The following is a 27,239-nucleotide window of genomic DNA, read 5'->3' as shown; positions in this document are numbered from 1 at the left end:
TATCAGGGGCTGCCAAGGGGGTGGGGGGGGTTGGGGGGTTTCAACCCCCCCCCCGAATTTTTTCCCCCACACCCCACCCCCCCCCACCCCCCCCCCCCCCCCCCCCCCCCCCCCCCACTCCCCAGTTCCCCCCCCCCCCCCCCCCCCCCCACACCCCCCCCCCCCCCCCCCCCCCCCCACACCACTTTGTTCTCGTCGCTTCGCGCTGACATAATTCATGAAACCGGTGCTACTATGACAATTTCATTCCTGGCGCTTCCGTTGGGTTGGTAATTACAGCGAATAATGTCTGCATATGGAAAAAACTGTCACGGTGTTTGTCAAGGCTTTGACACTCTGTGAAGTTTTGGGCGAGAATGTGGCGGCCGCATTCTGAAGCAACAAATGAAGCAACAAATGCCGCAGCCGCATTTTAGATGATGGCGAAAACGCTCGAGGCCCGTTTACTTAGATTTAGGTGCACGTTAAGGACCTCAGGTGGTCGAAATATCCGGTATAGATTTCCGCCGCTTCCCTTCAGGTGCCGGTTAGGCCGCGCTCGCGCAGGATCTTAGGCTACATTCACACTTGGTCTCGAAGCTGTTGGAAGCGGCAAAATCTTGCAAAAATCCGCCCGCCTAGGCGGCAAAACAGGCAGAAAAACGGGCTGCGAGCCAAATCGGTCTCGGGCCGATTTTTTCGCCATGGTGAAGCGGAAACGCGGCGGAAAGTCGTTCTGCTTCACTGGAAGCTACACTAGCATGTAAACAACCGGTCGTAAAATTTAACATGGCACCAAAAGTGTAGGCTGTAATGCTGATCGACGCGATCAAGAACCAGCTCTTGCTCTACGACAAGAGTGACACTAAAACGTACTGTCAGCAATACTCGCGATAGTATTCAACGTCGCGCGACCGGAGGCGCGGCAACGAAGCCTTGGCGTGACCCAACTTCTCGCACTTTTGCAAAGCCAGGCGAACCCACCACCGCCGTTTCCGAGGTGTCCGCGTCTTCCGTTTATTCATTGTCCATTTCTAGAAAACAAGTAGGTAGAAGTATAAAAGCCATTTCTTCTTCCACTTCCAGGGCAGACAATAGTTAGGCAGATTCCTCGTTGGCGCTCCATAATTCTCCTCGCACGTGTACGGTATGTTGCAGAAGTCGCGGGGTGCTTTTCTCGTCGCGACGATAGATTGGGAGCGTAGGTCTCAACGTAGGACGCGCAGGCTTTGGCGAGCCCCAACACAAGGGCCAGCCCGGGTTTTAGCTGTGGTGTTCCCGTTACTCCTTTGGTGTCCTGGAGGCGCCGACAATACGAAATGATGAAATGTTATTACAACTTGTAAATAAAAGCTATTAAAGAAATATTATCTCGCCTAGGCACCAACCTGTGACTCAGCGCCACCGCGCCCGTGTGAGGAAAATTACGGAACGCCAACGAGGAATTTACCGAAGGTCGCAGATGACACGCGAAGTTGCGTAAAATGATCACTTTTGATGACGGTACGTGGGTCAAAGAATGAACATACCGCTCGAAATAATGCGACAATGAGCGCCACCACGCCGACAAACGTATACGCGGACGAGATGGATCTGGACGAAAACGGCAGCGGCGGCCGCGGCGGTAGCAAAACAAATGTGACCAACTTTGACAGGCGCGGAAAATAAATTTTCCGGCCGCTTTGGCCTTTCCGCCCGCTTGCCGCTTCCCAAGTGTGAACGTAGGCTTAGCCTGCGCGAGACACGTCTCTTATTTGCGATTGCGCTCCTACGGAAGGCTGGTAGTGGCTGTTTTGTTGTGGAATCCCAAACCAGCAATAGGTACTTCCGGTGCGCATGCGCAGAAGGCGCCCATGAAAAAGGTCCATTCCACCGACTCGCAACAGAATGCACGAAACAGACAGCCGACAACATGAATTACTGCTGTGCGCAGTACAGCGTAAGTACACTTTTGTTGCAGGCGCTGACAGTTCTCGTCGGAGTTCACGCGTCCTGAGAAATTGATTATGTGCACTATGCACTGAACAAGACCGGAGTTCATTCCTGCATCACTAGTACACCAATCAGTCGAGATTCTGTGAGGTACAAGGCCGCTTCCTGTTTGCACCGGCGTAAGTGAAGCAGAAATAAGTTGCACGCACTACTTAAAATGCGTACACATGCCATATCTATGCTGTGCGGTGAAATATTCTGTACAATTCTGAATCTGTTGACGTTAAGGCAAATGACGGCTGCACGCTCGCACACAGCGGAAGACACAGCGGCCTGCACTTGCCGCAGAAAATGCAACCCTCTCGTATGAGGGAGCAGGGCGACGAAAGCTGCGAAAAAAAAAAAAAAAAAAAAGCTTTACACGTTTTTGCGCGTATTTAAGTTTTCTAGCGCAAAGACACAGCGAACAAGCAACTGCTATGGGAGTAGGTATGGCCTGGTCACACGTGCATTTTCACGCGTATAGCCGTCCTTGACTTGTGAAACGCAGTTCGCCCCGACGAGGACGACGCCATCTACGCTTAACTGAGATTAACAATTGACGCTGTCTTCTCCAATCGGGCGGGTTGTCGCAATGATGCGTTTTCGAAGACTGGTCCATTCAGTGGCGCGATGAGAGACCGTTGCTCCAAACGCCCACGGTACCTGTCGTACTTACTGTATTTTACTGAGCTTACTTTACTTTTTACTTAATTTCTTCACAAGCACACGCACACGCGAGGGGGGGGGGGGGGGGGGGGGGGGGGCGGTCACATTTCTTTGATATACATGTATAGAGTCTCCTTAAACTACCGATATTTATTACCGATCACATGACGTAGAGGAAAGCAGAAGCTTCTGGCTACGCCCCTGACCCATATTACATCTCTCAATAAAGTTTACTTACCTACAATGCAGCATCAAGCGAAGAAAAGCAGGAATAGACGACAAGTTGTTCCAAAGCGAGCGATAATATTGTCGTCGGCCCTCCAACTTTAGCGGCCAGCTGATACTTTTTACGTTTCATAGAATTGTGCATCCAATAGTATGTCCTCAAAATTAAACAAAACATGTTTTTGTGTAATAATAAACCTAAAGCAGTTTTTTACGTCCTGTTTTAGCAGGAAATGAATCATTGTGACAGACGGAACGGTGCTAGCCAGGCGCGTCTTCAAGGCGTTCTGGCTCTTCAAGAACGATGCCAATCCGAATCCACAATATACCGGCATTCCCTTGCATACCACAGCTACCACAGCGCAGCAGCGCCACATTTCCCTCTAGGTTTTATAGTGTGAAACTCTATGCATACAGCATACAGCCATTGAGAGTTTTTTTGTTTTGTTTTTTTTCTACATCCGGACGCGACCATCGAAGAGTGAGCCCTTAACAGCTTCGCTGTAAAAAGCCGGCAGATCCCATGCCCTGAGGGAATCGATGTTATGCGAAGCAGTGCACGGGAGCCTACCAAGTTAAACGAAACGCCCGTGAGAGCACCAAGACGTAGGCGGCTGTTTCATGACCTACATGACACGCATGTGATGACATTCATGTCATGAGTCCTCGGGAGTCCCTTTAGTTACGCCTAAGAGACCCTAAGGTGAAAGCCTTAGTCACGCTCATGTCTATGACTTCGACAATCAACCTTTAGCCTTTTCCATCACTTAGTGCCACATCCGAACCCATTCTATTGGTTTCCCAGTTTTAATGTTTTTTTGTGCTGCGTCATTGTCATTCTTGCTGAGTCATGAAAATGACTATGACTTCTACCACCATCATTTAATGTTTCCTTCACTTAGTACCCACGCCCGAATCCATTTCAGTGGTTTGTGAGTGTTAATATTTTTCGCTCAGTCATTGTCATTTTTGCCGAGTCCTGCTCATGACTGACATTTACCATCATCCTTTAGTGTTTCCTTCACTTAGTGCACATGCACGGCCACTGGATAAAAAAAAAAAAAGAAGAAGCCCAGCGAAAAAAGAATAAAACTCAAAAACCACTTAACTGGGTTTGGACATGTGCCACGGCCACTGGATAAAAAAAAAAGTTTTTTTTTTTTTTTTTATCCAGCGGCCGTGGCACATGTCCGACCCCAGTTAAGTGGTTTTTGAGTTTTATTCTTTTTCGCTGGGTCATGACAAGAGTGATAGGTCATAACCTATCATGTGTTCGTCATACACTCTCGGCCCACTATGCTAATTTTGGTACCTACCAAGTTGACAAGACGACCGTGAGAGCACAAAGACGTAGGCGGCTGTTTCATGACCTACATGACAAGCATGTCATGATATTCATGTCATGACCTATCATTTATGTTCGTCATATACTCTTGTCATAGTATGCCAGTTTTGGTACATACCAAGTTAACGAAACGACCATGAGAGCACAACGACGTAGACGGGTAGATAGATAGATAGATAGATAGATAGATAGATAGATAGATAGATAGATAGATAGATAGATAGATAGATAGATAGATAGATAGATAGATAGATAGATAGATATTGTCAAAGTGGCAAATGTTCGCCATGAAATCCTTCGCATTTAAAATTGACAGTCGATTTAGCATTACTTGTTGTCATGGGTTCGATTCTCACCAAATAACGTGGGTTCGAGTGCCTTAATTAGCTATAGCTATATCTTCATTAGCTGTGCCTCAATTAACTTTACCTTATATAACGACATAGGTCGTTGGTTCGACTCCCACCAAAGGTGGTTGGTTCGAGTGCCTTAATTAACTATATTTTAATTAAGGTAGAGTTAATTAATACACTCAAACCCACGACCTTTGTTGGCATGGTGGCACCATGAATTTTGGTTCCATAACGCCGGGCATCGGATTTTCGACCCATGGGCCATCTAAGGAAAAAAAAATGTCGCAGTTTCACCCGAAAGGCGAAGCATCAATTGCGATAGCAAATTAGTAGAGAGCAATACGGGGTAAGGATAGTAGTTTTATCAGCTGTATAAACTTGGACATGCAGCAGCACCAGCAACGTGCAGAACTGTTGTCGACGCCATCGGCGTTTTGCCCGCGTTCGCACCGAACGCGCGCGGCATTGGTGACTCTTGCCGGTGCCTCTGGGGGCGGCTCGGAGGTTTTCGACGAGATCAGAACGGGACCACGGCCGCTGACGGGACACTCGTCGAGCAGCGTCGGAAGTGTTTACCACCTTCTCGCCTCGCAATGCTTTAACAGCTTCGCTGTTTAAGCCAGCCATAATTTGTGGTGCGTAGCCGTGGTAGCCATGGCAACCCAGAGGAGGATGAGGAGGAGACCATGTGCATGCGCACGCGGTCTCCTCCTCGCTAGCTCCCTCCCTGCCTTCCCGACCCCTCCCTCTCTTCTCTCCGCGGCGCGCTGAGCCAGGAGAAAAAAAAAAATTGCCGCGTATCTGCGTGCTTCGCTGCAAATGTCGCCGAAAGACGATAGTCTTCTGCTGGCCGTACTACATGAGTGCTGGTCTGATCCGCGGCCACCCGTGATGCTGTTCTCGTACCATTTCCGTCCTGGCATGATGAATGCAATGGAGGTTTGTTTGAACAGATTTCATTTTACCGCATTATTTCATCAAGCGGCCATTTATGTTTTGCCCTGCCTCAGACAGCGCTTCCTTTATGTTGAATCGGCCCCATCTGGCTGGCATTGATAAAATTGAGGAGGCGCTGCGTGAGACATGGACGCCATCTGGCAATACATCGGGAAACATGAGCTTGTGCAGAGGGTTTCCTTCCTCCATGGCACAGGGCGCTCGTCGGCGCGCAGTCGGGGAACGTCGTTCGTCGGTGCGCATAGCATGGCATTTTCAGCGCAGCTTAAGAAACTAGGGTCTTTAGAGTTACGTATCTATGTAGTTTCTATTAAAGGAACACACCTCCTAATACTTACCTAGTGATGTTGCGCCTCAGATATGCGTAATATTTACTTTGTGATCGATAACGTTCAGAAGTATGAACAGCCGTACCAGTTTAAGTAGTGTGGGCGGTAAGCAAGTGGTCCAACTTTGGCCGGGTGGCTGAATCGGGTGACAGACAGACAAACAGACAGACAGACAGACCAAATTTTCAGCGTTTAAGTTCCCCAAGAAAAACTATCGTCTTTAAAAAAAGCGCAAAGCTCAAGACACAGCGAAGCTGGCCGATTGATATATCGAGCGGCTAGCCTCCAACGCGTTTGGCGTCGGCAAGCAGCAGCGTTCTTGGCACTGTGCCAACCTTGGTTAGCCTACCTGCGTTGGTGGCATGCCAGGAGCGCTGTCGCTCGTAGGCGCCCACGCGTCCAGCGCTAGTCACGCGAAATGTCGCGAAAGGGAAGGTACCTCCGAAAATGATAGCTCGAGAATGCCTTCCTACATGCGTAGTTAAGTTAAACCAAATTCATACCTATGGCAGTAGCAGCCAGTAAGTTTCGCTGTGCCTAAGCTTTGCGCGACCGAGTGCAAACTTGCCTGATTTTTATACAAATACGCATTTGGTGCCACAGCTAAAAATCGCCTACCCCACTCCCTCACATGCCCCCACGGCATTTCGCACGACGGAAGAAGTCGCGTTTGCTCTCCGCCGTGCGTTCGCTCCCCGTGACAGCGCGCGTCCCTCATGCGCTTTCACTCGCACATAAAGCATACGGCGCGCGGCGACGATTTCATCGCCGTTGGACTCTATACGGAACCTCATGGCGACGGCGATGGCAGAAATCCGCTTGGAGTGTCCGTATAATTGCTATCGTAATAAAAACAACTGGCCGCAGGTGGAATACGAATCCACGTCTTCGTGTGTATATAGTATGTATCCAAGTTTGAAACTGAACGTCCGGTAGATAATGATACGGCACGTTATGCCTGGAAAATATCTGCCGCGACGTGCCGCATGCACCAGTATTTGCCGCGACATACCATTGAAGATTAATATGCAGAAGTCAAAGATAATGTTCAATTGCCTGGCAAGGGAAAAAATTCAGGATCGCCAGTCAGCCTATACAGTGTGCAAAGGAGTACGTTTATCTAGGTTAATTACTCACACAATCCCCGCAACAGTGACCAAAATTGAAATGCCCCGGTCACGCTCTACCACGCCACTTGGGCGTGCCAGCTCATGAGCGCCAGGCCTACATTCCCACACCCAACCACACGACAGTGGGAAGACTCGCTGTCTTGCGTCAACCCCCGGTACCAGCTCTATGTGGTCGTGAGAGCGCGTCGGGCGGCCTTAAAGCGAAAGCTTTACTAACCTAGTCGAGCTGAGTAGTCTTAGCAACGCATCACGTGACTCGCCCCGCCAAGCTTCGCCACCGCCGGCTTGGCGCATGCGCTCTCCGCACCTGGGTCGCCGCCTGACCACGTGACTCGCCGCGCGCCTGAGGAGCGCCGCGCTCGCCTAGTCAGTGCGAGCTTTGCTATGGATGAGAGCGAGGCCGGGCTGTCTTCTCTGAGCGTTGCGCGGGAGCGGGAGGCTTTGAACCATCGTCGGCAAGCGGCGTCTGACCCCCACGCGGATATCACCCGGCGAGCTGCTTCACTGGAGAGGGTCCGGAATGCCAAGCGCGCGAAGCTAGCGTCGGAGACTGAGGAAGAGCGAGCCGTTCAGCTCGCAAAATGCTTGGACTTGTCGGCTTATAATTTATACCTAGCTGGCTTAACGATAAGTGTATACCTAAGTATAATAATCATCATCATCAGCCTATATTTACGTCCACTGCAGGACGAAGGCCTCTCGCTGCGATCTCCAATTACCCCTGCGTTGCGCTAGGTGATTATATAATTACAGATTGTGGGTTCTTACTGTCTCAGAGGAGACCGACCACCGCGGGTTCGAGCTTAGCGAGCCACAGGGCCGCGTCAGCCGTCGTCTCCAGCACCGCTGCGCGCGACCTCAGGCCGCAAGGGGCTACCGAGCGACGCACGCAAAAACACAGTAATGCCCCGAGTTAACGGAAACCGTTTATTGAATCCGTCGGCACCAGCACTGCCCAAACGCCCGCGCGGCGGGGAACCAAAGTGGTCCCGGGACGCCCCAAGGGCGAAAATACAGAAACGGGCGCCTACGTCGCTTCGATAGCACAGGCTCAAGCTGGGACACGCCGCTAGGAAAAGTCCCAGCGGCTATGTTACTTGCTCTGGCGATAACCAATGGGTCCGTTCGCGAGAGCTCGGGCAAACGCCTTCGGCTTGGGCTTTCGGCAGGTGCGGCTCGGCGTGGTACGACCTCGAGTGAGTACTAGGCACCGCTCGTCGGCTTAGCGCTAGGAAAGGATCAGCACAAAGTACGCGCTCCCCGCACGGGCAAAGGTACCGTGCGCGAGCTCAAGTCCTAGTCACAAAGGTGTCGGCGGACGAGAGGAAAGCATGTACAGTGGTGAGCACTGTTACGGTGAACACCTCATTAGTATTCACGAGCCTATAGCAGTTGATGTTTATCACAAAATAGAGAAAACTATTATTTCTTTTATCGGCATCATCATTAGGCGTCGTATTCGGCACATTTCCCCCCTGAAGTAGAAGGTATGTTGAAGTTATACCAACTTGAATACTAATGAGGTGTTCACCCTAACAGTGCTCACCACTGTACGTACCCTGCGCTGGTCCCGGAGATAAGAGAGCCACGCTCAGTAACTAGCAGCCGACACGCGGCCGCGCAGTGACGTCAGCGCCCCACCCTCACCGCAAACCACCGCGAGCGGAGCGCCACCGCTAGAACCGGTCGGGAGCGGACGGGGAAAGGGAGGGACGGCAGAACAGGTGAAGCCCGCGCAATGGCGCCGGCGCCTCCCTCAAACCTCAATCCCCACAAGCTAAATCAAAGGTTAACGAAGTGAAACCAAGACTTAGCCGGGCTAAACCAAGCTTTCGCTTTGCCATATCCAGGGTTAGCTGAGCTAAGCCGCAGCCAGTTTTTTAAATAAATGTTTTCTTTCTTTCTCAAACGGGACCCTGATCATGAAAAGGAACATTCCCTATGCGAGAATTGCCCTCAATGTTCCAATCCAGAAGCTAAATATTATATATTTTAATTACTCTTCAGAAACTCACGTTATTAGCGACAAAGTAAATCCGTCTCGCCTAAGAACTCCTCCGTGAAAACGCCACATTCGCTACTGTAGTAGCCTTTATCTAAAAAAAAGAAAAAAATAGAGACAGAGAAAACTTGTGGTAGTTTAAAAAAAGAACAGCTTGTATACGAGACTCCTTTTCCTGCCCATTAAATATACCTGGTGTAGTATAGCCTATGCACTAGAGATAAAAAACCTAGCGTGATGTTTTTTTCTTCCTTCTTCTTTTTACCTTGCTGGTTTCTTGCCTACTGTCCAATGCGGCGGCACTCATTGCTTTGCAGCTAAAGATCAGTGGCGCAGTAGCGACAGGAAAACATATCCGCACCTCCTAATGCATGCAGTTTAAAAGCTTACTCTGTTAAACACAATGTTCGGGAAGTTGCTTACCCAGCACTCCACTGCTATGAGCGGAGCGTGAACGCAGAGGAGCACTTTTCTTGTACCAGCTGAGCAGTGTGTGGGACTCTGGAACGTCCGGGTTTAAGTGTAGTGAGCCACCCCAAACCAAGGAGAGGGATAGAGAACCTGCAAGGATAAGCCTATTGAAATATACGGAGTGATAACTACTAAACCACTATGATACTAGCGACAGTGGCGGTGATGGTCGTAGTAGTAGCAGCAGTAGCAGCATCCATAATCGTATATAAAAGGAGGAGTAGCAGCGATATAGTAGTAATGGCAGTAACAGCTAGCAGTAGTAGTGGTAGAAATAGTAGTAGCAGTAGTGGCACTAGTAGCAGCAGCAGCAAAAGCAGAGGTACTAGTAGTATTATTAGTAGTAGTCAGTGGTAGTAATAGCAGTTCTAGTAGTAACAGTAGTAGTAGGAGTAGTCATCCTAACGTGTCAAGTAACGCACGGGAACACGACACAAAGAACCACAATAAATTGACAGTACAACCACTGCACTCGCAACTACTTTGTCAGTTTTGAAAAAGCAGAGTTAATGTTCGCGCACACAAGCGCACCACCGTGTGACAATGAATGACACAATTCAGGAAAATAAAATTGAACAAAAATATTCCTGTTCGAAAGCGATCTGATCATCTTTTTTCCTGGTCTTCTAAAATGATACTTGCCCTCGTTTAGCGTGATAGATGGATGGCTGATACATGCATTCGTTTTGTGATATAAAAAGACTAAATCATTTATCTGGTTAGTATATTTTTATGGTTTGAAAGTATTGTGGCGTCAGTGAAAAGCGGCCAGCAACCACGTTTCGAAAAGTGCCCTTTTCTGTGAGAATGAATGTTGCTTTGCAGGGATCTTTTGTGTTGCAACAATAACACGCGTTCACGCAGCGACCACCTTGGCGGCCAAAGTGGTCGCCAAGAAATGCATGGCTTGCAACAAGAATTGCAAGGCAAGGCAGATTGTTGCACGTTCACAGGAAGTTGCAGCCAAGTCTGGGATTTTCTAAGAATTACCCGAGTCTTTCAAAGCCTTCAGACATCTTTAGTGAACTTACACAAACACCTTATGGTCTATATATGGTCTGTAGAAACACTATTACTATAGTCCATAAGAAATTAAGAATCATGTATGTTCGTAGATTGTCTACGTATAGTCTTTTGGCATATTACTGCGAGCTTTCGATCTCCACAGAACGTGTACAGATGACATCCATGGTATAAGGATATTAAAAAAAGAAAAAAAATGGCTGCGGCTAAGCTCAGCTAACCCTGGATATGCAAAGCGAAAGCTTGGTTTAGCCTGGTTAAGTCTTGGTTTCACTTGGTTAACCTTTGATTTAGCTGTAATTATTATACTTAGGTATACACTCATCGTTAAGCCAGGTACGACGGCTGTGCCTAAGTCGGTGCTCCAGTGAAGCAGCTCGCCGGGCGATATCCGCGGGGTGGTCAGACGCCGCTTACCGACGACGGCTCAAAGCCTCCCGCTCCCGCGCAACGCTCTGAAAAGATGGCTCGGCCTCGCTCTCATCCATGGCCAAGCTCGCATTGACAAGGCGAGCGCGGCGCTCCTCTTAGCCAGGCGCGCGGCGAGTCACGTGGTCAGGCGGCGACCCAGCTGCGGGGAGCGCATGCGCCAAGCCGGCGGTGGCCGCGGAGGCTAGCGCACGCGGCGGCGACGGAGCTCGGCGCGGCGAGTTACGTGATGCGTTGCCAAGGCTACGGCGCCGCTGCGGTCAAATGAAGGTCAAATTGCTAGCGACGGCGAACCTCGGCACGACTAGGTTAGTAAAGCTTTCGCTTTAAAAACCTACGAAGTATAAGTCAACGAAGTACAAAAACTTCATCTAAAGCCTCGCATGGTGAATACAGCCGCGACCTCGGACGCCAAAGCAGCGACATGCGTAAGGTAGCTACGACACGTAAGCGAGGCAAGAAAGGGCAATGAAACAGCACCAGCTTACCACAGTAGCGGGTTACGCGCGCTCCTTTCGCAGCGACGACAGGGTTGCCAGCGCCGTCAAAGCTCTCCGCCTGGGTTTGAACCGAAACACGTTACTTGAGACACTTGCCGTGAAATGTATTTCTGGTTATCACCAAAGAAGTGAAAGCAAAAGTCATATATTTCCCTTTGTTAAGGCATGGTCAGGAACGTACGTATTACCGCGAGCTGCTTGAGTGCCCGACTTTAGATAGGCTGCACCTCGCTTAGTGCATGTGAAAGTGCGATCAGGATTCGTGTCATCTCTCTCTTTCTTTTACTCCCCCATCCCCCTCCCCACATGTAGGGTAGCAAACTGGACAAAGTTTAGTTAACCTCTGCCTTTCCTTCCTCCCTTCTCTCTCTCTCTCTCTACAGGAGGTGCACAGTATGCCGTCCGTCTTTTTTTTTTTTTCGAAGCGGGCTGCCTTACGGCATGGAAAAAACAAACAATACTATGAATGTAACCGCACGCCTTGCAAGAGGTCCCGTTGTCCTGTAAGGCTCTACAATGACAACGATCTTATATAACTTAATATGTTAGAATTTGTATAACGCCTCGGCTGAAGAAAGAAAATGTGTATGGATACGTATTTATTATATCTGTAACTGCGAATATTGTTTTAATCTTGATTTATTTATTTTTATGCATTCTTCGCAGGCACAGACCTTCGTAAAGCTAATATTTAAGGATATCAAATAAACTTTGACTTTTACTGCACTTGATGAAGTCAGCATGTTACTACAAATTACAGGGCACACCGGGACAAAGACAAGAATAGATGAAGACAGGCGCTGTCTTTTCCGGGACTAATGTTTTGTCTTTGTCCCGGTGTGCTTGCTGTAATTTTTAGTAACATGGAAGTTGGAACACGAACTAGCATGGTCTCAAAACGTTGAAGTGAGCATGCTGATCACTACGTAGGCCAGATCGTCAGATAAACGGCGCCCGGACAGCGGCGCATCGACGGAGGGGGGGTTCGGGGGTTGTAATCCCCCCCCCCTTTTTTTTTTTTTTTTTGTTTAACCCCTTTTCTTTCCTTGCGCCTTTGAGTACTGCAACTAAGATGTAAGACGCGGAATCGTCTGCACATACGCAAACTTGCGCAAAAAACGCATTTTTTGACAATTTCCCGTGCAGAAATTGAAATTAGTGTTGTTTAGATGGTATTGGCAAACTAAGGCAAACTGTCAACCCCCCCCCTGGCAGAGATCCTGGGGGTGCTACTGCGCCGGGGTGCATCGCGTGCCTGGTCAAGTTCACAACACCCACGTGACTGTCTTTCTTTGCTTCCCCTCTGTGAACTCCAGGCTTGTACGCAACGAATTAGGTGTAATTATTTACTTACAATCAATTACGTTTTTTAAATAATTGTGAATTTTAACGACTAATTTGTTTATTCGGTAACGCTCTCTGTAATTCCATTACTTTGTTCAGTAACCAATTACATGTGGCCAGTTACATTTTCCAGCTTTGAGCACTTCAGTTTTGCCGGAGCTATGCAGCGTTCAAAGGGAACAAAATATGTACCTTGGTTACCTCCTTCCCACAACTATAGCGTCCAGCAGCTACACCTCAATCACCTGAACATGGCTGGCCTGAAGATTTGCACGCCTGTCTTGGAAGTCCCACCTCTGAGCTTTCCTCTTAAAATAAAATTTCTCTCTCACTCTCTCTTTATCTGTCCTGGAGGCACTTTTAGGCGGCCTTCATAGGCGGTAAGAGTTGCTGCTGAAGTCATCCTCGCTAAGTGCAGTCTACGACTTCTTTAGCTCTGACTAATACACAGCTCTGTATTAAATATAGATTTGGGACACTTCTTCAAGTTTAAATAGCTAACGATTGCAGAGTGGGCACCCCGCAATCAACGTTTGAAGAGCTGCAGAGGACGCATTGAAAGAGCAAGTCCAGCTCGTTCTATTTACAGTACGTTTGCGCAATGTTAATAAAGGAGAATAGAAAGTAACGTTAAAGTAATCGATTACCTTTTTAGTATTTGCTCAGTTACTTTCGTGTGGCTGCAATGTATAACCGTAATCAATTACATTTGTTAAATAATCGTAATTGTAATAGGCTTCTTTTTATTTCTGTGATGTGCACAAGTCTGGTGCACTCGGAACTTGATACATGTGGTCAAAACTTAAGCTTTTTTTTTTTTTTTCGTGTGCGCAAGTATTACACCATTACGCGAAAATCCCTCGTAGTCGGCGTGACCGAATGATGATGCCAAAAATGGCCGACGGCGCAGAGTGAAAAGACGTCAAAAAAAAAATGCTCGGACTGGCATCAAAATTCTCGGGGAGGTTTCTGTAAACAAAGTAAATTATTGACTTCGAAAAAAATTTGGTACGTTTCAGTCTGGGTAGAAATCGAACCCGGGCCTCCGGGGTGCGAGGCGATCGAGCTCGCCGTCCCGACGCCACGGCGGCTCCACGGTTCTGGCTGACTAAAGGTGTTCTAAAGTGCGTGCGTCATTGGGCACGTGACGGCCCAGCCAATGGGTATAATGCTTTCGCATTCCCACACGAAAGATGTGTGTCTATGCCGAAGTTTTTTTTTCTTTTATCACGGATAGAATAGCTAGGCCGTTGCAAAAGCGAAACACTCGACACTCGAATGAAATTGTCGAACACAGAATATATTCTTTCATGTTTCAAAAGAAAAAGAAATACTCGGCACTTTAACTATCACAACATGGGGACTGGCACAGAAGGAGGGAAAAAAAGCAACAAACCTTCAGGCAGCCCATAGGAATGAAATACCCTTGATTATGTGTCCGCAAGATATATATATATGAAAAAGATAATCGACTAGCTGATCGGTGTACCTTATCTCTAAACCGGCTCCCGCGCAATATCAATGTCTCCTGAAGCAGAGTCCTTTAGGGCCGCGACTCAGAAACGAGAATTTATTTTATATTGAGTTGAATTAACTAAGGGCATTTTTAGGTGACCTTGCTCTTCCTCCCTGTTTTCTAAAACAGGGAGATCATTATCTCGCGCCATTCCGGAAGAAAACAAAATTAACAGTCACCTAATCATCCTTACGGGATTTGAATGCGAAAGCATTGTGACTTCTCTAAGTTATCACATTAAATTAAAAATCTACCTTAATCCACCTTAAACCACATTGGTCCAATTTGTGCCAACCTTAATCCACTTTAATTAAACTTCACTTTACTTCACCTTAATTCACTTTACTCCACCTTACGTCACCTCAATCTAACTTGTTCTTACCTTAATTCACTGTAATTTACCTTAATTACCACAATTATCCACTCGTAGCCTAGTTGTAGAGCGCCCGCCTCGGCTGCGGGAGGTTGTGGGTTGGATTGCCACCGCCGCCGGGCACCCACCGGTTTAAGTGGGCACAAGTGTACCTCGGCCTGGCTTTCGGCTCCCTTCTGGGGTGATACGCTTGGGAAAAAAGTCTGCGCCCTATATTCCCGTCGAAACCCTCATGAGCACAGAAATAAAAGGAGGTTTGGGCCACTCTCATGGCGACAATTTGCCATGTGGCGCCTCAAATGCACCTTATTTTGGGGCACCTTAGCAGGGGGAACAAACACCCCTTACCAAGCACTGAAGTTCCATAATGGCCGAGCACCAGTCCGTGAGCGCGCTTGTTACTATTTTACCGGTAGGTAGCAGGCGGCAGCACTTGCCTCCTGCGGGTGCTCTTCAACAAGGCCTTCTGTGGTTGGACAAGAGGCCCCCAGAGACCATGCCTCACATGAAATCTCTATTAATTGGGCCCAGTTTTGCGATGTGAGCCCCAGAAGAAGCCGAACACCGGGCCAGGAGAGACCTCCACTCATCAGAAAAAATTGGCCCCATATCTGCTTGCTTCGCTGCAAATGACGCCGAAAGACTCTTCTGCCGCCCCTGATACGTAACACCCTCTCTCCTCCCCCTCACGCTCTTCTCCTCCCCCTCTCACTCCTCCCATGTAGGGTGCAATAGAGGTTTTGCTGAGTTCAATTCAAATTTTCCGCATTCGCCCTGCTCTCGCGCCATCTGTTGGGATCTTTTATTACTGTTGGCTTAAAGCCGGTTACGGAGTCGCGGCTTCAGTCGCCTTGTTTTTAACGTGTATAATGTTGACGTGTATGACTCCATGCCACCAGTGCTAGTAGCTTGGTTGGTTTTGGCCGGGCGGTTGAATCGAGTGACAGACAGACAGACAAAGTTTTTCGCGTTTAGGTAGCCCAAGAAAGATTATCGTCTTTAAAAACGGTGGGTTTCCAGCGACACCAGCATTTGAGCTCAGTGGGCCTCTTCGATTATCAGTCCCTGACAGTCCCGGACTGCTTGGGACTGCTGTGCCGCATTCGATTTTGCTCGGACAGCTTCCGAAGCTCCGCCCACCAGTCCGAGTGTTGTCAGAAGCGCATTCGTTTTTTCGCGGACCGGAAGCACGGGACTGCCCGCGGACTGATGGAGCTGTCAGCAGATGTTTGCTCGGACAAGCGCAAGTAGCTAGCAGACGACGGCTTTCTTAAAAAGATGCGTGTGGTGTTTGACGCCATGTTGTGAAAGATTCTGTGTGCTTCTGCGTACTTTGCGCGCTCCAGACGGCAACTACTGTGCATTGAGTTTTCGCTTCTGTTACATCGGTGCTTTGTGTGCCATCATGCAAGTTTTTTACGAGCCGTCTAATTGCTGTAGCTTTAGTCTTCGTGTTCTTTTTTTTTTTGTTTTGTTTTTTTAAAGAAAGAAGCACAGCGATCAGGCGCGCATGCTTGCTTTTCTTAATGTGTTTCACGAAATCAGTCATGCTCATTGCTATATACGTACGCAGTAAGCAGGTAAATTTTGCTTTTCAGGTAAGTGAAACTATAGCGTACGTGCAAGGAATCATATATTGCATGCGGCTATTTCACGCCGGTAGCTGGGGTGGTATACAATAAGAGCTTCGCGGATTGCTGTTGACATATATGTTGATCCCTTCTGCTACCAAGTTCGAGCGTTTGATTTTTGATGTGCAGGATTAGCAGACGGTGTACACGCGCTCTCTCACGCGTCGGGCCTTTAATTAGCAGACGGTCTCGCGAGCTTCGAGGATGTAGGCGGATGCTTTCTGCGTGAACAGCGACGGAGCACGACCATGATTTCGGAGTCTCTCCACAGCAATTTTAGGGCCAATAAATATATTTCATCACCACCACGATTTTGCTTACGTCCGTGTGGGAATTCCACTTGAATTTCTCAGGCAATGAGCTGGCTAGCGCGACGTAATAAACTGGGCTTTGCGAAAACGTTCTACGCGCTCAGGCTACGATTACGCTGTGCTAGCTTCAAGGTTGTGTCGGCGACGTACGCCTCTGAGACTCCACCATTTCGGAGGCCACGCTAATAAAAACGCTGGGTAGGGGGCTATCTACGAGTAGCAAAGAGCAGACGACGGCAGCCAGGAGAGTGACTTCCGGTCGCGGTGCTTCGACCGAAATCTTGGACAGTCCCCGACAGCTGGATCACGTGACTGTGACGCACTCTTCTGTCAGGGCTAGTCAGACCGGAAGCCGTGGACGGTTTGCGGACAGTCCGGGATTGCATAATCGAAGAGGCCCACTACTGCCACCCGCGTGCGAGACGGATGCTCTACCACTAGGCCCCCGCTGCGGTCTTAACCTTGCTTTATCATTTACTGCCTTTTGTAGTGCTACTGACGTTATACAAGACGCCGGTGACGTCACATTGATTTTTGTCACCACTCGTTGCGGACAACGCCGGCTTTTCTGCCTCATTGGACATTATAATGCTTTCTCATTACTAATCAAAAACCTCGAATATCGAACTCCAGAAGCGAAGACCAATTGAGGCTAACCTCTAGAGTATATAGCCTTGCTTAACATGGGACATAACATCAAAATTATGAAAAAACGAGTTTATACATACGCGCATGCCATCTTATTTCTTTCTAATGGCGTTTTTCACTGGTCGATCTGGAGCGAGTACTCGCATTTCACCGATCCGAATCTGCCAGCGGAGAGCGAAAATGCTCCGCGCTGGATCGTATACCGGAAGTATGTGCGCACACGTCACAAAAATTGACTTCTGCTCTGTGCGTTTCCATGGCCTCTAACATCGCCGTCCCACAGCGAGTGAAAGTGACGCATGCTTCTAGTTCTATTTCTGCCCGAATCTGCACCTCGGCAGCGGAGCAAGCATGGAGGAAGGAAAAAAAAGCGGCACAAGTTAGAGCGATCCGGCGCGGAGCGAGTTGATCCGAAATGACCAGTGGAAAGCGCGAACCCGCTCCAGGTCGACCAGTGCAATTTCAATTCGCCGCCTTGGACCAAAAAATCTTGCGCCAGATCGACCAGGGAAAAACGCAATTACATTGTAACAGCGTTGACAGCTCCCTTAATTTGTCGAACAATGTCACAAGATGTCGCCACCGTGTCTGTTGTTCCCGTAAAGGTAAGCCTTCCGGTATGTCGGTATACGCACGTCTAGTATATGACACCGCTTTGCCTTAAGCTGTCTATACTATACCGTATCCCGCAGTCGCACCTGATCACCCCAGAGTGTGAGGGTCACGTCGACATTGCTCTCGTCCACGAGGGTCACGTCTCGCTTCTTGAGGTCCTCCTGTGTGTCACGTTTCTTCACCGTCGTCACGTCGCCTGCCCACGAGCAGATCCCGATCACATCTGCGAGCACCATAAAGAGCATCGTGCATGATTAGGCTCAGCATCGATTTGGGAGGACCGCGCGAAAACCTTGCCATTTCGGCTGTTCGAGACACGCAATACAGAGCGCTCGCGGCTGCGGGTGCCCTGTATTGGCTTAACGCTTTATGACTTGGCTTAACGCTCTAAAGCTATATGCGCTTCCTACTGGCTCGTTTCGAATGCATGCATGCTGTTAAATCCCATACCCTTATTTCAACAATAAATTGAGCATGAAGAGAAAAGGGGAAAGCAGCTGGTGAGTTTAGCAACGTCCACGTACATGGTGCTACTAGCTACCCTGCACAGAGGAAGGAGGGATGAAAGCTACAGCTAGGAAATTCTAAGATTCTTATGTGTTGAAGGGGCCACGTCACGCACCTTACTATACCGGCATCTTCACGATCACCGATCGTGTACTACAGAACGCAGATGTGAACAAAGAAGAAATAAATATTAAAAAATAGCGTAGCTTGCACTGGAAGCGCAATGCTAATGAACAGCGAAGCTGATGGGCGCCTAGCTAGTCCTAGCTTTTGGGCTAGGCTAAGTACTACCAAATCATCTTCAGAATTTTCCGGGAATTTATTGATTATTTGTCGATTATCGATTAGCTATTGATTGGCTGTCGATTGGCTATCGATGACTTACTACGCTTAAGTAGTCCCAACCATGCTTAGCTAGATAGCGGCCGTGGCTAGACATAGCCAGGATCAGCTTCGCTATAGTTCACAGGGATATATGTGCCATTGCGCTTGGACCCTTTCTGCACAGCCGCCAGGATCGGCCCACATTCTCTGTTGACGACACAGATTACGCTCGGCATAAACAGCTCCGCTGTTAAAAATTGATTTTCTCTATCCCCTTCTTGTACGTATTATATACAGTAAACCGACGACAACATTGAGGTGACGTTGTAAGTAACCCGGGTCAGCCTTATAGACAGTGGCGTAGCCAGAAATTTTGTTCGGGGGGGGCTCAGGTGGCAGCGCGGCCTCCTCCTTATAGAATTTGTCGAGGGATCAAATGCGTGAATAATAACTGCATTGCCAATTTCATTGTATATTAGATGCTGCAAACGAATTATTGAACGCTATGCACTGTCCATTAAAATATTTATGTTTTCATAACAGAATATATTCGTATGCCCCAAAAATAGTGGCAGAAATAACTGATATCAATGCTTCCGTGCTTTTTTTTGTCTAATTAATAAGTAGAGAAAGCATCACATGAACTTTAGAACTATTGACCTTTTTCGCGGAGCAGCTTGTTTTAGAGAAACGAGATGGCGCTCACGGCGGCGCGCCATACCTCTCCTCAGCGACCGCGCACGAATACGAAACCATTAGCAATTCTACCTTGCTTCTGTGCGATCAGCTGTCGGAAATGCAACTGAGTTTTCGCTAACACACTGTGCTCCAATCATGCTAGATTGAATAATGTGGATTGAAGACGTGTGCAGTAGTTGGCTGCAAAAATAGTGACTGGCATGTTAAGGAATAGAATTAATCTGTGTGGCGAAGTTCGCGGACCGCTGCTGCAACTGTCCGAACGTGTTACCGGCACTTCGTGATGTACGGCTTTCCTAGAGGATACAGAAATTTGCTCATCCGCCAGCCTTGTATCGCTAACCTTCAAAGAAAGGGCTTCATCCCCAGAACGTCGGCAACAGTGAGTACCACTCGTTAAACAATGATAAAGGGAGTAGCGCCGCTTCCTGTCATAGTAAGTTTCGCGCACGTTATCTATACACATCTGTCCAAATGGCAGGAAAACCTACGCCCACTCTATCGCCGACGTATCAAGAATAAGTGAATGGACGCACACTTGAATATGTGCGCACTGTATACACACAATAAATGACGGACTACACCTATGGCGCACCAATGGTCGAAGCTGAATGTTTCGTGACGGTGCACAAGAGTAAGCAAGTTACTAGCTGTAATATATATTTGCTACAAGGTATTACAATGTACAAAACAGCTACGTTTCAAGCCTTGTGCGCAGCAAGAACAAATCTATCGGATTCGGAACTGAGCACACCCGCGAGCGATTAGGCAGAAAATAATGAGATAGTGGCCGCACCGAGGAACTTCACTGAGTCAGAAACTGACAAGCCACTGCTTCAAAATATTTGCCGAATAAAGAACAAAGAGCAAAACACACTAATCCTGACTGAATTCACAATCGCAAATCTTGGAATGCATATTTAGCCCCGCTTTTAGAAGAAGCACCATATAAACTGCCTGCGCCGTTTGGACATAGCTCAATCAGCTCCGAAAGCGCTTTTGCATGTTCTCTGAAGCTGTGATCAAAGCTTCGTGTCGTCCACCTAGTCACCGTCTACGATATCTCCGAAAACAGAGGTTTTCTAAGCCGCGCCGGCGTCATACACTTCCATTGTAAACCAGGAGGCAACGGAGGCATTTGAGGCAAGGAATGGACGCGTCACCACGTGACCAAATATGGCAGCGCCCACGGGATCGCCGCGAAAAGGTTCAATATCAGTTCGAAACCAGCAAATCAGTGCATGCAGCTTATATGAAAAACGTAAAGGCCATGAAATGAACTAGTTGAGGACAAATATTTTGATGAATCTTTGTCATTCAAGAACCTTGTTTACATTTTTCTACATATGCAACGGCCAGGAATAAACCTCAATGACGCTATCCCTCGTTGCAATCGATTGCGCAGGAGCAGCTGTGATTCGTCGTGTATTGTAATTACACCGAGATAATACTCGCAGCAGTGAGTACAAATAAAAAGTGGGAGTTCTGCAAAGTATATATTAGAAATGCGAAGATAGAATGGAATATACAAATGCGAAGATACAACTCGCTGAAGGGCAAAAAAAGAGTCGCTGGAAACAAAGTTCACTGCTTGTATACACAAAACCTCACAGTAAGATATTTAAAAATACGTATGAGTCTCCAATAAATCTACGTATTTAAGCAAACGTCAGTGTACATAATGCGTCAAATACGACAAATAAACATGTTGCTCAGTCACAGATAGTAAACTTTGAGCACAGAAAGACAGATGATCCTGGCAAGAACATAACTATGATCGCAGAAATCGTGATATGTACTTGGGCCATGCAGCGGTCGCGACAGTGTCATGTGGGTAGAATAATAGAGGAATAATGCATAAATGAGTACGAAAATGTGTAATTTAACTCCCTGCACAACGCGACAATTATTCTGCACCCAAAATTAAAGGAGGGTATTCCTTCGTTTCAAAAAAGAAATAAAAGCAGGTAGCTGAAAAGGAAAGAAAAGGACAAACGAAGGCCACAGATGATGCGTTAAATTTACCTACCCAATATCCGAGTGTTTTTGGTGAACGCCGCGTGGGCCGGGCTTTGAATGAGCAAGGTCGGTCAAAATTGGTTATTGGTACCCTCGTAATTTTTGTATTCGCGTGATAATTGTGATCATGATGCTAACTGCTAGAATAAACGGCGAAAATTTCTGCGGTTTTAAAAGCAAATGAGCGGTCATACGTTTTCATAATTAAGAACTTATAGACCTGAAGAAACAGTGCTTTTTACTTGCGTTGATTTTTGCTGCTTCGCTATCTAAAGGACAAACTTCTCTCGGCGGGAAAGTTGATCGAAGCGGTCACGTTGATGCCGACGTCTCTGTGGGTGTATAGAAGCGCCAGCCTAACCATGCGTTCCACAGACATTGTAGAGCGCAAGTAGTTTTTTAGTAAACTCTTGTTAGAAAATATTCCCTCTGCGCTGGCAGTGGTCACTGGAAGGGTGACTATAATCTGGAACAGTTTGTACACATTTAAATAGAACCCGCAGTCGCAAAGAGAGAGGGCATCTATTCCGGAGATAAAAACTAAAACACTCCGTCGATGCCGTTGGCATCCTTGTTTAGGTACCTTGCACAAACAGTAGACTGTCCGATTCCAGCAATATACGTCGTTTCGCCAGGAAGTATGGAGAAGCAGCCTGCTTATGCAACTAGGCTTTCTTTGATAATTTCGCCACAAATTTCTATAATTTGGTTTTGTGCGTCTGGGCTTAAATACGAGGCAATACTGGGGCAACTTTCCAAATGGTTCTTCAGATATGTGTCTCCACAATCAGCTCGCATGCGAAGAAGCACTCTAAAAATGCCTGTATTTTCAGCAGGGGCATTGCTTAAATCCATAGGGCCCCTGTCCCTGGGGCCACGGAGAGCCAGACCTTGTCACCCGCAAAAAAAAAAAAAATCCTGAATAATAGGTCGTTCACTTTCTTCTGTTTTCTCATATTTTACTTTGCCTGCCCTGGTCCAGCTGATCAATCACATTGGGAACGCTTCCTGAAAATGTTTGGAGAAAATTATCAGCTGCTAGCTGACAGTCACGGTGATATTTAGTATTTTCGTGTATGTGGGATATTGCGAGCGCGCGCTTCCATTTATGGAACGGCTTGGACACGAGCGTTCCAGTGCGCGCATGTTGGCCCAAGTTTATAAGAACATTAACCTCATAAAGTTCTAGAATTGAAAATCTTTTAAAGCATGCCTTTGGAAATTTCAGCGCACCTTTCGCGTCAAAAGTTTATGAGAACTTTATACCCATAAAGTTTCGTAATTGAAATCCATGCGCTCCGTATATTCCGCGGCCGCTGCGAGATGCCGCAACGCGCCCGCTCGCTATCGAAAAGCCGTTGAAAGTTTGGGCTCGGATGGGGCTCCTTGCGTTACGTGACTCGAGGTGCAAGGGCGTTGTCACGAAATCCAGCCCGAGTTCGCAATGTTCGTGCCGAAATGTCTTTCCGAGCGTGAAAAGGACATTGTAGACAAAATCCACAATGATTGCCGGCGTCGGTGGTAGTTTTGGTCGGCGGTGCATGCCAGCACGAAAAAATTTCGGGGGGGGCTGAAGCCCCATCAGCCCCCCCCCCCCTGGCTACGCGCCTGCTTATAGACGTCAATGCATTCGTGACCCAAGCTAGAGCGGATTGTTTCGGTTGCGTTCTCTCCTATACTGCACCAATCCCCACATGTCTCTATAATAAAACTAAAGGAAAACTAGAGAGAGAGAGGGAGAGAGGACGATGAACTTTAGAGAAAGACTGGCTGAAGGAAAGAAAATTGGCTGTGGCTAAACTCAGTTTTGTCTGTGTGTGCTGTTGTTTAGCTTGGTGTTTCATTCCGTCGTTGATCAGTGGCCCTAGCACGAGATGCCGAAATAGACGACGAACCATCCTCATCTGAATGCACTCGCTGGCCACTTCGTACTTACGACGCTTCTCGAGGCGTGCGGCTCGTTCTTCCTCCGTCTCCTCGACTCGCTGCCTCCTCTTGGATTCGTTCCGACGACGAAGCCTGGCTTCTTTCAGTCTCTCCGACTCACTTTCCATATCTGCCGACGAATCCCACCAAGCCGCCCCATCTATATATACGATGCAACGCCGGCTCCTCCGGCGATGCAACGCCGGCAACGCCGCCGGTAAACGCCGCGGCGGTTGCTAGGCAACGGCTCAGCTCGCGGTGCGGCCACCGACCATATCGAAACGGCAAGAATACGGCCAATCTATCTCTCGCTACAAAAGAAAACCTGCACCGTATATACTAGCGCGTTGCTGACGGCACCAATGTCTGAACATTAGTCAACGATGTTCGTTATGTGCGTCGAATAGCGTTTGACGGGCTCCTGCGAATGAGATGCAGCGAAGCAGCAGATGTACCCAACTCCGCTTCAACATACAATGGACACCTGGCCAGCACATCGGAATTTCGTGAAATTATATCACACATGATCTAACCTGCCAATCCGGGAGGCAACGCAATATCATACGACTTCTCAAAGTGCTCGCTAGGGAAGAATGGGGGAAACAGGAGCACTCTGGCACGAGGGAAGAAATTGGTTCTATGCGAAGTGGCGCGCGCGCTAGCCGTCTCAAAGCGCTAACTTGCACATGGGCAGGAGTGTGGTAAAACTTATTTTCTATGGTCATGCGTGCGTCAGGCTGGCTCGCTGAGTGACCTTGGTTCACATCCCACCACCAGACATGCAATGTTTTTATTAAAGAGAGCTCGAACGAGGCGAGGCAGAAACCAACCCACCTATCGCAAAGTTCCTGGTAAGAGGCAAGTACTATTTCGCACTAAAACAAAATAAGAAGGCCAGAACTCACCAACGATACTGTTCTCTTTCATTTCTGGCAGATTCGATATGGGCACCAGGTTCAGCTTCAGCATGGGAATGCTTGGAAAGACATCGTCGCACCGTGCAATGGTCGTGTCTGATCTGAAATGCAGCTCGTATTCGTGGTCTAGAAACGAATACGAGGGATCTTGTGGTGTTTTCACAGTGCCGTTCGAAATGTAATATACCTGCGCGGAATATTTCGATGTGTAAACATACTTCACTTAAGCGAAGTTCCAGGACTATAGCGCGCATAGGCGAAACTCTACACGGTTTCGAAGGTGTCAAAATCTCTGCATCCACGAAACAGACACATTCAAGTATCCATTCAATCATTCATTCATTAAAGGCACACAAAAGTGTTGCAGATGAGAACGGATGACATTGAAGAACACCGAATAAAAAAAAATACATCGCAGAACAATAAAGCGTGGGGTGAAATAATAATTCAGGACAATAACAACGTCAAAAGAACACAACAATAATGAAACGAAACAAGAAACAGAAGCTAAGAATGTAGCACTGGCGAATACATTACGTAATGCCGGTTAATACGTCTCGGTTAGTGGTTTGTGAAAGCTATCTGCGGCACTTGTAATGACGAGGGCAGGCATGTAGGTGGTTCCACTCGTGCGACGTATCAGGAGGTTATGAACGATAGTAGGTAGCTTTACAGAATAACGTAAACATTAAAGAAGGAAAGCTTTGTAGTGTTTGGGATTGATAATATTTCGAGAGTGCCATGCGGGCCGCACAGTTGACATTCTCGGGCCGCACGACGTCTGTGCTTCGCGTGTTATATGTAGAACACTGTCGAAGAGAGACAAGGGGCACATCGTCTCACAGTAACGTGCACACTGCAGTGTGGGAAGTACGGAACGCGCTTCAATAAGGCATAAACATGGCTCGGCTGGTTGACCGAATCGTCTGCGGGACGTGCGTGGTTCGATGCCTACCGCCGGACACCCACCGGTTCTGGCGTAGACCACTGTACACCTCAATCTAACAAGACGGCTACACGTTTGTACACCCCGTTCGGGCACTAGCGAAGGCTTGAGCGGCGGGCACACCTTGTAGCTATCACTGCAGAGAGAGAGAGGGAATACGTGCGTGTGTGCGTGTGTGTGTGTCCGGAAATGGCAATGTAAAAATGCGCATACCTGACGATGAAAGAAAGTAGAAACGTCCGCTTCTCGAACCCTTTGACCCCGCATGAACACAAAGACAGCAAATCCGCGTATGACTCACCTTCTCGGCCTCAATCATGCCATAGAACCAGTCGCAATCGTCGTTGAACAGCACGGCGCAGATCTCTCCGCTTTCGTCCAGCAAGTGCAGCTTGGACACCTTTCCTTGGCGGTTTCTCCACGGGCGTACGCCTGTCTTATGTGTGACCCGGGCTCTGATGGTGCACCTTTAGAGAAGTACCAACGTAAGACATACTGCGGCTTCTGTTTAATGTCACGCATATGTAATCATGACTACGCAGGGGAGGATCCAGGTTATATTCTAAAAGGGGGAATGTGAGGTCTGACTTAGAGATGGTGATTGATGATGATTATGATGACGAGTTTTTATATGGTTCTCTTCGAAGATCATTGAACCTCTGTTGTCTCTCCAGAGAAAAAGAACATTAACAGCAGGGAAGAAGGATTTCATGAGTTTGTCAAGTGCCGTACACACTGGCGCTGCGCACACAAATCTTTAAGGGGAGATTACGACATCCGGACATCATCCCTGGATCCGGGCATGCTACGCATATGCAAATACGAACCCGCATATGCAATCATTCATCAGGGAATCACATACTCGATCTGCAGTCGTGCGGAGATCTTACAAGGCGCTTTCGGCTTTTCGAACAAGCGTAGTGCAATCGACAGCATCGTGACAGCATTATACAGGTTCGGGGCGCCATATTAGCCGTATAGGCAGCGGCGAAACCGCCCCCTTTTTTTTTATGCCAGCATTTTTTATGCTGGCATGCACCGCCGACCAAAACAACCACCGGCGCCCGGAGTCATTCTGGATTTTGTCCAGGATGTCTTTTTCACGCTTGAAAAGAAATTTCGGCACGAACATCGCGAACTCGGGCTGGATTTCGTGGCAACGCCCTTGCACCTCGAGTCACATAACGCAAGGAGCCCCGCCCCATCCGTGCACAAACTTTCAAGGGCTTTTCGATAGCGAGCGGGCGCGTTGCGGCATCTCGCAGCGGCCGCGGAATCTACGGAGCACATGGATTTCAATTCCAAAACTTTAAGGGCATAAAGTTCTCATAAACTTTTTTGACGCGAAATGTGCACTGACATTTCCAAAGGCCTGCTTTAAATTTTCAATTCTGGAACCTTAAGGGTTTAATGTTCTTATAAACTTGGACCAACATGCGCGCACTGGAGCCCTAATGTCCAAGCCGTTCCAGAAATGGAACCACGCGCTCGAAATCTTCCACACACGAAAATACTAAATATCACCGTGACTATCAGCTGGCAGCCGATAATTTTCTACAAACATATTCAGGAAGCGCGCCCAATGCGATCGATCAGCTGGGCCAGGGCAGGCAAAGTAAAATAAGAGAAAACGGAAGAAAGTTATAACGGCCTATTATTGAGGCAGTTCTTTTTGCGAGCGACAAGGTCTGGCGCTCCGTGGCCATAGGGACAGTGGTCCTATGGATTTAAGCAAAGCCCCCGCTGAAAATACTGGTATTTTCAGAGCGCTTCTTCGCATGTGAGCTGATTGTGGAGATACATATATGAATAATCATTTGGCAAGTTGCCTCAGTAATGCCTCGTCTTTAAGCCCAGATGTACAAAACCAAATTATAGAAATTTGTGGTGAAATTATCAAAGAAAGCCTAGATGCAAAGGTAAACGCTGCAGGCTACTTCTCCATACTTGCTGATGAAATGACGGATATTGCTGGAATCGAACAGCTTACTGTTTGTGCAAGGTACCTAAACAAGGATACCAATGACATCGAAGAAGTGTTTTTAGGTTTTAGCACCCGAATAGATGCCCTCTGTCATTG

At 47.9% G+C, this 27,239-nt stretch overlaps 1 protein-coding gene across 1 annotated transcript in view; it reads right to left on the bottom strand.

Moving 5' to 3' along the window:
• LOC125944409 (microtubule-associated protein futsch-like) overlaps positions 1 to 27,239 on the bottom strand; it is a 94,652-nt gene that overhangs the window by 56,191 nt on the left and 11,222 nt on the right. Inside the window, exons 7-11 of the mRNA XM_049664864.1 lie at positions 25,461 to 25,626; positions 24,202 to 24,400; positions 17,905 to 18,044; positions 11,372 to 11,441; positions 9,384 to 9,521 (exon numbers count right to left, since the gene is read on the bottom strand). Of these exons, the coding sequence (XP_049520821.1) occupies positions 9,384 to 9,521; positions 11,372 to 11,441; positions 17,905 to 18,044; positions 24,202 to 24,400; positions 25,461 to 25,626 (713 nt within the window). The remainder of the gene's footprint in view (positions 1 to 9,383; positions 9,522 to 11,371; positions 11,442 to 17,904; positions 18,045 to 24,201; positions 24,401 to 25,460; positions 25,627 to 27,239) is intronic.

Source organism: Dermacentor silvarum, chromosome 3 (genome assembly GCF_013339745.2).
Source record: "Dermacentor silvarum isolate Dsil-2018 chromosome 3, BIME_Dsil_1.4, whole genome shotgun sequence".
Classification (NCBI taxonomy): Eukaryota; Metazoa; Arthropoda; class Arachnida; order Ixodida; family Ixodidae; genus Dermacentor; species Dermacentor silvarum.
The sequence above is the reverse complement of the archived record's forward strand: the minus strand, read 5'-3'. Positions and strand labels throughout refer to the sequence as shown.